The sequence below is a fragment of the Buteo buteo genome, chromosome 2 (genome assembly GCF_964188355.1).
Source record: "Buteo buteo chromosome 2, bButBut1.hap1.1, whole genome shotgun sequence".
NCBI classification, from domain to species: Eukaryota; Metazoa; Chordata; class Aves; order Accipitriformes; family Accipitridae; genus Buteo; species Buteo buteo.
This window is the reverse complement of record NC_134172.1, coordinates 59,249,325-59,261,554: the sequence shown is the minus strand read 5'-3', so window position 1 is coordinate 59,261,554 and position 12,230 is coordinate 59,249,325. Positions and strand designations below refer to the sequence as shown.

Genomic DNA, 12,230 nt, shown 5'->3' with positions numbered 1-12,230 from the left:
AGGACCGGACTGGAGACATCGGAGAACCACACAGGCGAGGTGTCTTCACCTCTTTGTTTGTGGGTGGCAAAAGGGATTTAAGAAATTGGAAAGTCTAGCACAGCTCCAACAGGATCTGGGGCACTGCTCCCTTTGGGGAGTAGTGAAAGCAGTTGTATGCCATAGGCTGTCCAAACCAAATGTGGCCCTTGAAAGGGCTTACTGGTTATGTGAGAGAAAAGCAACAGGATTTGCATTACCTCAAGAAGCTTTATATTCTTAGATATAGTTAGAAGAGCATATGCCATCAGCAGTGCTCAACTCCCGTTAATCCCACTGCATATTCATTTAACAAAGAAGAAGGAATGGTGTTGTACATTTGGGAAGAAAAGCTGCTAACAAAAAGTGAGCTTTGAGGCAAAATTAGTGTTAGAGTCAATCTAAATTAAACAAGCAGAACTAGCTCTGAACCAAAGGGCAGTTTTAAAGGGACAGATTGTGAGATGAATCATTTAGTTCATGCTGTCAGCTGGGCAAAATAGCTGAAGGGTTTGACAAGGGAGAAAGTTTGCAGTTTCCTGAAGAGGCTGAAAAACTGTTTGGGATTTGTCTCAAATAGGACAGGAAAAAACTTTATGGCGAGTACTCTAGACCTAAGTGAATTAATTCCTGTTCATGCTGGGGAGGCCAAAAACTAGCAGTGATAGCACAGTGGGTAAGGAATGACTAGAGAAGAGGAAGCTAGCAGTCAAAGGAGAAGGGGGAAGGTCTGGAGAAATGTTATTACTGGAGATAATCAAGGTTTTACCTTTTTTAATTACCTGTTTTATATTAGTGGCCCTGGCTAGAAGTATAAGGATACTCATAAAATTTCATGATCATAGAGAGTTTGTTGATGGGACTGAAAAAACTTTTTTTCAGTTGGCTGTAAGCTGGGGTGCTTGTCAACTGGATAAAATTTGTGGGGAAGAAATTGGGTATGTTGGGATGTGTTAAGTTGACAGAACATATGTAATAATGAAGCTGTGAAAGTGGCTTTTTTTTTTTTAGTAGGTGTATTAATGCTGATGTACAAAGCATAAGTAAGATTCCTGCGTGCTCTATGATATGAAATGCTCTCTACAGTTCTGATCCTCCAGGCTCAAGGATGATTAATTCAGAATAGGTCTGGAAAGAAAATAGACATACTGCGATGATACCGGAAAGGCTAGACTTGTTTAGTTATATAGAACAAAGGCTGAGAACAAATTTGATTGTTGTCTTTAATGGCATTGGGGCTAAACAGCAGAAAGGAAGAAGGAGCAAGTTAAGTTAGAAAAGAGAAGCAGCACAAAACCGCACTAGTATGCTTTAGTTTGAGAATTTAAAAAAAAAAACCAAGAAAGGTTTTTACTGCCAGAGCAGTTTGATTCTGGAACAGACTTCTGGACAGAACAGTTTCAGCCCAAAATATAACTAATTCTAAGGTAATACCTCATCAGGTTATTTATGAAGAGGAACACATGATGTCAGTGCTGGTTGGATTCAGTGACAGATAATGTGATACTAAAGCTAATTTGGATGTAAGCGGTAATTTTCTCTTACTTTCTACAGGGAAAAACAGATGGAATATATGACATTGGCTAAAACTTACTTGGAATGTGGAGAACCAAAACTATCACTAAAATGTCTGTTTCAGTCAAAGGAGTTCCGGCTTTGTGCAGAACTGTGTAGAAAGTTAGGAAAGGTATTATATCCTCTAAACTATCCTTTCCTTACCACTTTCCTTTTCCTACAGCTTTTTTTCCCCTCATACTACGCATAAGGTAATAGTACTTTTCTGTGACATGGTAGTAGCTGAACTAAAACAGCTCTTTAAGCTGGGCTGTTCAAGAGGAAGCATTTGTCACAGAACAGCCAGAAGAGGAAGGAAGAGGATAATGATGCAATTTCTCAGTCAAGGTTTATTTCTTTGGCTTTTCTCTGATGTCACCATCAGTCATTTCTGCTTTGCAATCGAAAGTTAATCAATGACTGATTTCATGAAACTTAAGCTGTAACTTCATTCAATACTCTGATGATACTGAAACTTCACTGATGACAGCCATCTAAATGAAACCTTGAAACTTGCAAGGGTTAAGTAATGTACTAACAATTTTCTAAGTGTATGAGGATATTTAACATTTTTTATTTGCAGGGCATTTTCACTACAAGAATGTAAAGTAATTGTTCCCAAATACTTAAGATACAAGGTTAGGGTTCCCATTCTGCATCCATAACTGTTTTACTTTAATCCTGTGGATTCTGAGAAGTTTGAAAGTCAACAGAAGTGTGTGTGTGGTGTTTTTTAACAACAGGCAGAGCTGGGTGAATAAAAAGTACTTTGGAAATCCTGTATAATACCTTTAATTTTACATTCTAGTTTTTCGGACACAAATATTTTGAAGTTTTTTTTTAAATCTGTTCAGTTTTAATGATGGTTACTGTCATGGTTTAACCCCAGCCAGCAACAAAGCACCACGCAGCCACTCACTCACTCCCCCCCCACCCAGTGGGATGAGGGAGAAAATCGGGAAAAGGAGTAAAACTTCTGGGTTGAGATAAGAACAGTTTAATAGAACAAAAAAGAAGAAACTAATAATGATAATAACACTAATAAAATGACAACAGCAATAATAGAAGGATTGTAATGTACAAATGATGCACAGCGCAATTGCTCACCACCCACCAATCAACACCCAGTTAGTCCCCAAGCGTTGATTCCCCCCCCTGCCACTCCCCCCAGTTTATACACTAGATGTGGCATCACATGGTATGGAATGCCCCTTTGGCCACTTTGGGTCAGGTGCCCTGGCTCTGTCCTGTGCCAGCTTCTTGTGCCCCTCCAACTTTCTTGCTGGCTAGGCATGAGAAGGTGAAAAATCCTTGACTCTACACTAAACACTACTTAGCAACAACTGAAAACATCAGTGGTATCAACATTCTTCACATGCTGAACTCAAAACATAGCACTGTACCAGCTACTAGGAAGACAATTAACTCTATCCCAGCTGAAACCAGGACAGTTACTTTAATATGTGTTTGATTATATTCAGATACTTTAATTACATTTTATCAAAGTGTGTGTCTCTGAGACACCTACATGATGGAATTACTAAATTTTTTCTGTTCCTGTAGTTATGACTCTTTGGAGCACTTCAGTTTCATTACTGACTTCTACATTGCAGATGAAAGATGCTGCAGTTTACTATCAGAAAAGCCAGTGCTACAAAGAAGCATCTGAATGTTACGAACAAATTGAGGAGTTTGATCTGGCAATTAAAATGTATTGTCAGGAAGAACTCTATGAAGAGGCAGCAAAGGCAGTTGAAAGGTATGTCTTCCAAGATGGTATTGGAATATAATTCTCTTTTCCATTTCCAGATTCAGCATAATATAGCTGGCTCACCATAAAATTTTCACTAGAGTCTTGGCTGGTGACTTTGTTTTACATGAAGTTAACTTTGTCAGAATTCTCACTTGGGTAATGACAACACGGTGAAAGCATTGTAATGTATTCACAGCTGGAGCAGTAACTAGCTTTATTTTCCTGGGAATTTTTTCCAGTCTGTATTACTAGTCACGCAAGGTCTTCTTCAGCCAGCCCTCTGAACTAGGTTCTCATGGTAAATATGACAAAAACATTTAATGGAAGTATTAAGTACTTCTCTTTTAAGGGTGAAATAGTAACGGATTTAGCCAGTTAGTCACTGACTTCTGTAGGATTATAACCATTAGATGTATGGTATATAATGCAGCAGTCGTTGTGGCAAATGAACTATTTGTCTCTCAAAATCTCTAACTTAAGAGCAAAGAACAGTAATTTAAATGAGCAGCTTGTGCTGCCTGACAGTTTCTTGGTCCCACTCTCTGAGGTGAACTTTTCTGTACCATGCCCCCTGTACTGGCTCAGGGCAGTTAAGAACTGCCTTGCACTGTGCTTGATAAACTGATTTTATTAGTATCTTTTTGACAAAACTTTGCATCTGGCACCATCCCTGTGACCTCATTAGCACATTATTACATAAAAGGTTAATTTATTGTCCACACCCTTCTTTACACCTAAATTGATTGATGACTTTTAAAGAATATGTACACCAGTCAGAATTCTAGCAAGGCCTACAGTTACACACCTTCACTGAAATCCTTTGTGAAGTGCCTTTAGTAATGGCAACTTTTCTTTGAAGGATTAAAGTTTATTAAATATGTAGAGATAGTTTGATCAAAAAGTTAAAGCATTAAAGTCACCTTACCAACTAACGGTTTTTTAAATCAGCAACCCCAAATCATTCATGCAAATTCTTCAGCATAGGTAGAAAAATCTGCACTCCCACTTATATCATGAAAAAGGTGATAATAAAAGGCTAATGATAATTTACTCACTCATCAGGAAAAAATTACTCATTCTCAGTGTACAGGAGAGAATACTTTTGCAAGACGGGCTTAGGAGATATCTTAATAATTTCACGTCAGCCAATAATAATTAATAACTGAGTGTTTTAAAGTGCATGTTTTGAAAGATGCAACCAGGTACTTTGCTCAGGCACTCAGTAAGCAGCAAAGTATATGTAGATCCACATGACAGAATTGAAAGAGTTCTCTAAACTGACCGGTTTATGTAAATTTTACATAATATTATCTATATTGGTACATGGAGAATTTATTGAAATTCACATTTATTTCATTCTGGCTTCTGTTCATGTAAACAACCATTCTATATTGAGGCTAACTTTAATAAACAGAAGATTATCACTGGCAAAATATGATTAAAATAATTAGTACAGTGATTTGACAGCGTGGAGAAAGATTCACTAATGCCATAAACCTTGTGATCTTTTTTGTACCAGAAGTTTTAATGATCTTGCTTCAGACAGCCTTATGCTGTAACTAAATTCTTTCCCTAGATCTTTTCAGATGTTGTGATTGTTTTTCGCATGACAGACATATAATTTGAAATAGTTGGCCTTTTTGAAGGAAGGGCTTCTGGGGGCAGCTATTTGTTTAGTGTTTTAGGGGCTTTTTAAAAATGCAGTGGTTTTTTGCCTAGGTTAGTCATCTATGGTAGTAAATTGATGTATCTATTATTTCAGATATGAAGAGATGTTAAATACAAAAGGACAAATGATTTCCAAACTCTCATGTACAGCAAATCAGTTGTATTTGGAAGCAGCTGCAAAGTACCTGAGTATGAACAGAACTGAGGAAATGATGCAAGTCCTCTCAAAACTTGATATAGAGGATCAGCTTGAGTTTCTGAAGTCTCGTGGATGCTTGCGCCAAACAGCAGACTTGCTGAAAAGGGAAGGTCGAGAGGAAGAAGCTGCAAAGTTAATGAAACAACACGGGTTTGCTCTGGAAGCAGCCAACCTCACAGCTATAAAAGAATTTCGTGCATTGTGTTTGCTTGCTGCAGCACGTGCCGGTGTGACTCGCTGTTCAGAATCGGACCTGGTGGACTTGGAGGTCATCCTAAGAGAAGCCCTCGAACTTTGTGAACAAACTGAGCAGAAGTCTGGCATTGCTGAGGCTGTGTTTTTGCAGGGAACTCTGAAGGGAGACTTCACAAAGCTGAGCAATGCATACTGTCAGTTCCTCTCTCTGAATCACTCTGCTGGTGCAGTTGAAGCTCTCTTTGCATTATCTCGCTGCAGCACTCATAACCAGAACATCCTCTTTATGGCAACGCGTGGCTTAATGGCTCTTCTGAGTCTGGTTAGGGGTTTGAAGAAAGCAGCCACCAATGCGGAGAAAGATATGGTGAAGTCATGCTTTGCTTATTTTGGGATTGTCCCAACAGGTGACAGTTGCCAGGTGTCTCAAAATGAAGCTGAACCCATTCTCAAGTTTTTGCCAGACAAGCCAAGTCTAAAAGAGAGGAAGACAAAAGGTGATCTCTCAGTAAGCACAGAGGAGGTAAAATCAGCTTTGAAACAGCACTTGTTAAGCAGGTTGTGCTCTATCACCCATGTGTTACTGAACAGGCATTACCCTGGTATTTGTATGAAGTTCATTGTTGGCTTGAACTGTGAAGATAAAACCTGTGAGGATTACCATAAGCCCTTGTTGCGCCATGAAGCAAAGACAATATTTCAGTGTAAAATGCATCTGGTGGCAATAAACGGACTGCTGTTGGAAGCCACACGCACTTTCCCTAAAGAGCTACTGAGTCAGTGCAAAAGCTTTGATGATATTTTGACTGCTGACAAATATGCATCATGTAAAGCCCTCCTAGAAATGTTTTTTCCTAATCATTTTCATTTGAGAATACTGTCTGAGAACCCAAAGGCATGCAAAGAAATACTGGAATTCAGTAACATTATTTCCAAACCCTGTAGAGCAGTGTTGAAGGAGTACATCACATCTAAGTTTAAAAATGAAGACACTGCAGCCAGAAGAGAATCAACTGACTTGTGGCTAAGGGCTATGCAAGTTTTCATCTTATCTTCAGGATATCCTGAGGAATTTGAGAAACTTCTTTTTAAGGAAGAGGACGATTATAACAAAGAGCTAAACTTTGTGTTGTCAAAGGCAAAAAACTCCCCAAAGAGTAAAGGCCAAGGAGGAAGGGCCAAAGGAATAGAGGGCAGACATGGTATGTTGCTGCCTGACAAAAATGCCGAAAATGCAGGAAGAACGCACTTGTGCTTCATTCGACTTCTTGAAAATTCACTTGAGCAATTCTATGTTCATAAGAACCCGGAAAACTGTAAAAGGTTTTTTTTCCGTTTTATGAATGTCCTGGTCAAGAAATGCACAAGATACCTGATTCCAAGCATAGGAAACACGGTGATGTTGTTGGAATTCCAGTATATGCTCTGTTGTGCTGTCCTGATGCGTCTCTCCAAGAACATTACTCTCTGCTTTCCGAAGAGTTACATTGCTCTCATTCATTACTGGGAGTTTTTGTTCAGAAGCAAGGACCATAACAAAGAACTTAGAGACACATTTTCTATTATACAGGAGTATAGACCAAAGGATGCATATGTAGCTGTACAGAATTTCAGATTTCATCTCTGTTATCTAGCAGAAGTTTTGTGTGGAGTTCATGGAAAGTTCAATGTCCTTCTGGATGCTTTCGAGGATCCTGATTGCATAACTTCAGGGGAGGCTGAGCGGACCGTAGTGCTGTGCTTAGTGATGTTACTGAATGCTGACCAGGTACAGAATTCTAGATATAGATCCCTCTTACGCCACCACTTCCCTGAAATCAAGGTGATGCTGAAATCAATGAGAAAAGACTCTCCCTCTAAAGTGCCTGAAAGATTGCTAAGGGTTGTGGAACAAGTGAGTGATGCTACACACGTAAGAGAAATCGCTGCAGGCCTGCAAGAGCTGCTGACAGAGCGAGATGCAGAGTACTTGGTTGACTGCCGATGGAAGTGGGACTCTGCATACACTCAGGGGCATCCACCCATACGGGGCATCCTGTATGAAACCATAAACCTTGACAGGTTTATGACCTCTTTGGATAAGACAGAATACACTGATGAGCTAGAAAAGGAACTTGAAAGGGTTCATTGCTTAGAGGACCAAAAGGATCCCCTGGAAGTCATTGCACTCAGCAAGCAACAGAAGCAAGAGCAGAAAGCATCTGCTCAACGCCAGCTGCGACGTGTCTTCCATTTTGTTTTTCTATGCATGAAGTGGAAAAGGAAGGCCTGCTCCAAAGCTGAGCCTGTTGCAATGGAAGGAGAGGAATTTTTATCAGAGATCTTCAAAAAAGCAGATATTGACCAAACCCAGTGTGACCTCTGTGGAGTCAGATTTATCCAGAGCTCTGAGAACTATTTCAGCCGGTCAGAAAACATGGAGGCAGACACTTCTGAAGCTGTGACACCAACAGAGATCAGCGGGGAAGAAAAGTTGCATGCAGAAGGAAATGCAGTTTCTGTGGCCAGTGAGGCTTATGTAGAGCACAGAAACACAGATGAACACAAAAATAATAACATTGCCTACAAATACTACGCCGACTTTTTTAGAAGAAAGATAGATCCTATAATATATGATGGACTGGAAGTAGTGGAGGCCATTACAGAAAAGACTTACACCCGAGACTACTTAGCATATAAAGAAGGTTCCAACTTACGCCAGAGAAAAATCAAAGAGAATATTAAGAAGATTTCAGATGCAGTAGAGGAAATCTATGAGAGAAAAGCCTGGGCTAAAGGTAGGACCTTTCCAGTTTTCTTTTAAACAATTTAGTATGTCATTTGTGGCCAAACTTCTAGACCTGACAAAGTTCCATTTGAAAATCTTAATGTGGTCAAGGGAAAGGTGTGTCCAGGTATTTCAGGTAGCTGAGGAAAAGAAGAACCGAGAGAGTTGAAAGTACTAAAAAATATTTTCTCACCTTTTCCAAACACAAAGTGATACATCAGATAGTATGGGTAAAGTGAATACTATTTTGTACTTACTTAGTTCTGCCAGCCATAGTAATTTGGATGTGTAGGGCTAGAGTGTTATGAATACTTAGAGTCTTTGGTTAAGGATATCTCTGACTAGTCTGCCCTTGAACTTGTAATTTTGTTAGGGCTGAATAAAAGTGGATACTTAACTACAAATCTGTGGGGTGTCAGGCACTCAAAGGCAACCCTGGTATTATGAAGTCCAGTAAACTATGGTACTTAAGAGATACATATTTTGATATTTGATTTTTTTTTCCCTTCATAAGCTTGAAGCATTATTCTATGCTGATTTTGCAAGTGAAATTGAACCACTGAATGAGTGGCCTAGGAGCAAAATTGTTTGGGGTACTTGCTGTGGGAAAGTGACATCTTAAATCAAAACACTGTCACTGGCTTTAGTTGTAGAAATCCACCAACCCTGTCAAGTTGTCACTTTGCCTGTGATATCTGACAGTAGCGAAAAACTGTGATATTTGATATGTTCATCTGCTGTGATCAGTGAAATACGTTAAATTTGTAACTGAATAGTGGTATTCATGTGTAAGCTTTTTCTTTACTCCTAGTGAAAAGCTTTTACATATGGATGAACTCCATAAAGTTTTGCTTATTATTTAGTTGGCTTTAGGGTCAATGAACTATGATGGTGATGAATATGATAGATGTAGTAGGCTTAATTAGGTAATAGTGGATTTTGTTATGACAATTGCTTGATGAATGTTACCTTGTTTTTCCACTCAGTGAAAATATGTTTACAGAAATTATTTGCCTTTGAGATTACTTTTTCCTCACTTTATAACAAGCATTTTTCAGGTCCTTAATGGCACAGTTAAGCAAGGGCTGCAACGTTTTGGGTCCATGTTTTACTTTGACTCATATAATTTCAGAGGGGCAATGAAAGCCAGGAACTTTAATACCCAAACCAGATAAACCAGAATGTTTGCAGGAGTTTCAGGTATACCTTAAAAGGGACAGCACAAGGATGGAGAGCTTCTCCTCTCATAGTGCTAGTAATGTTCATTGGAATGGGAAGTAATACATACAGCATCTTCATCCCCAGTAGTGAATTTGCCTGCCTGTGAGATCACTGATAGCTGAGACTTCTTGCTTTGCAGCATCATCATACAACACAGCTCTGTGTAACTTGGTTTTGTGCTTGGCTTTTAGCCACTGTCCATCTCTCCACTAGTGTTCTTAGAGAATGTTAATTGTGCTCCATTTCAGCTGAAGAAATAATAACCGAACATGCCAACAAATTGGTTGCCACCATTGATGAGGCTCGTAAGTGGCTGAAGAAAATGGACTCTCACAGGATAAAAGAAGAAGGTATGTTTTCAAATTACACAGGTTTCTGTGCCCCCTAGAGATCACTGTTCCGTAACGGTCTCTTAGCATCACTTTAGTCTCCAAGTCAGCAGTGTTGTGGATATTCACTTACCCTCTAGGCAACAAGAAACAGGCACCTCCATCGGGGCACTCTGGAAAACATGAGTTAACCAGTCCTTCCTCAGTGGCTCTTTAAAACAGAGCATGAGCCTCGCAGCTGGTTACAGGGTGGCCAGAATGGAGCAAACCTCCTCCCCGGCCCTCAGTGTATCCCAGCCTGCATAAAATATGCATGCGTTTGCGCACACAGGCACGCACAGATGTGCACATAACTATGGTTCAAGTGCAGCCTTCAGGATAGAAACCTGGAGGGGGGGACACAGAAGAGAAGCTAACTTCATCTTCACCAATAAGACAGTGCTGTTTCTTAACTCTGCTGCAGCAGTGCATTTATGGGCAGTGTGGATCCAAGTTCTCAGAAACTAGCTTCCTAACAGAACTAATCCTTAGCTTGTTTTTAGGAGTTCTGTGGAAAAATATTATATGCAGTTGGTTTTCTTTTGTTTTCACTTCCATTTCACTTGGTTTCACACTAAAAGTAACATACATTGATGCAGTCTATTGCATCACAGACCTCTGAGGACAAGTTTAAGCCTTCATTGTGCCTACTGGTATGTTTAGGTTTAAGCATATATTTAGGTGGTGGGATTGCAACAGTTGCACAAAAAGGCAGCAATGAAGTGATCAGGCTTACAAATTGCACTATATGTAAAGCATTAAAGTAGCTCTATTTTAGAAAATTTGATTGTGATAAAGTCTTGTGTTAACACCGTCTTATTCCAAGAACGATATAGTTAATAAGACTACACAGGAGCGCTCTCATAGTCTCACAAGCAGCAATACAGTTTGTCCTTCAAGTGAGTAAGCTTATGTATTTTCTGCTGAATCTGAACCTTGAGAGAGGAGAGACATACTTCTTAAAAAAGTCAAAAGCAGTAACAATAGAAACAGATTTTCAGTGTAAAAATTAATTACAAGTGCAGCCAGTGGCTTAGCAGTCTCTGCCTCCTAGCAGAGTTCTTAGGCACATTGTCATATTAAGCCCAATACTTCTGAAACATGATTATACACACATGAAGGTATATTGCTGACATATAAAATAGCAATGACATAGCTTGTCATATTATTAAGAGGAAAAGGTGTTGGGGTTTTCCATTCTGCATTAATTTCTTGTTTTCAATATAGGCTTTGTGCATGACAGAGACTTGGAAAATGAAGTAGAAGATGAAAGCATGACTTTTGAAGAACTTGTCTATAAAAAACCCTCAAGAAAAAAAGGAAGATGTGGGAAATGGTAATGAGAAAAATTATGCAGGATTAAAAAATTGTTAAAAAGAAAAATAGAGGATTGGGGTCAGAAATGGGAAGAGTCTGAAGAAAAAGAGCAACTTACGCTATTTTTTGTATCACTTGTATTGTGTCAGAATAACTACCTATGTGGTGATGATGTAACTGTTAAAACCTACCACAGGACAAATTTCCTTTCAAACCTATGTGGTAGCTTGCGAGTAACAAAAAGCCAAAGAAACAAACAAGTAGAAAAAATAATAATGTTTCTGCCTTATCTCAGGGGTATTTTTCCAGTCTTCTTTTTCTTCTTCCCTGTTAATTTACATCATCATTCTTCTGAGCTGGAATACTCAGAAAAATAGTTTCTGTGTTTTTAGTTTCTCTGATTTTAAGAGGTTTTAATTGGTGTTTTTAGGTTACCATTGTAAACCTGCTGTGTTCTGAGTCTTGTTATGTTTGGAAATTTTTGAGTCTTCAGGTGAGATACTTAGAGTATCTCTCTTTTCTATTTTTATAGACAAGGACAGTAATTTCTAAACACGTCTTTTTGACAGTGTTCATACGTCTAATTAGATAGGTATGAAAGTTATGGATTGTCTTCTATTTGATCAAGTTTTGATATAAACTGTTACCTGTACATATTGAAATACAGATAATCTTTCTTTAAAAGACTATTAGACATTTTAAGTGTTTTGTAAGTTTTAATTGGTAAAAGGCTTTTTGTAATGTATAATAACATTTTTATAAAACCTGTAAGATTTTTAAAATCACTTGATCTTGTCTTATTTTTTGAATACTTTCTGAAAGCTGTATGTGACTGACTGCATGAGTGAGATTTACAAGTTGGGTCCAGAGTGTCAGTTCATACTGACACTGTTTTACTTCTGGGATTTCAATGTTGCCAACAAACTGTAGTCTCCTTTAGCAACCTTTTAAATTAATGCATTTGCATGTTAAACATAATTGGAGTATTATTTAGTTGTTGAAATGTTTTGTCTTGAAAAGGGAGCCACTTTGTACACATAACAAACTCTTTGAATAATTACGTTTTGCCAAAAACTTAGTAACCTGTTATTATGCTCAATGTTGTGGAAGTGGGACCCTTTACATGGGTAAAAATGAAATGCTACTGTAGAATAGAGCAACGTGAGCAGC

At 38.7% G+C, this 12,230-nt stretch overlaps 1 protein-coding gene across 4 annotated transcripts in view; it reads left to right on the top strand.

Moving 5' to 3' along the window:
- The window catches only part of TRANK1 (tetratricopeptide repeat and ankyrin repeat containing 1), a 58,168-nt gene extending 46,335 nt beyond the window's left edge, over positions 1-11,833 (top strand). For all 4 annotated transcript variants that reach the window (XM_075056571.1, XM_075056581.1, XM_075056589.1 and 1 more), the window contains 5 exons: positions 1,573-1,705; positions 3,186-3,331; positions 5,088-8,164; positions 9,624-9,725; positions 10,971-11,833. In XM_075056571.1, coding sequence (XP_074912672.1) covers positions 1,573-1,705; positions 3,186-3,331; positions 5,088-8,164; positions 9,624-9,725; positions 10,971-11,083 — 3,571 coding nt within the window. In that variant the 3' untranslated portion in view covers positions 11,084-11,833. The remainder of the gene's footprint in view (positions 1-1,572; positions 1,706-3,185; positions 3,332-5,087; positions 8,165-9,623; positions 9,726-10,970) is intronic.
- Positions 11,834-12,230: the final 397 nt, after the last annotated feature.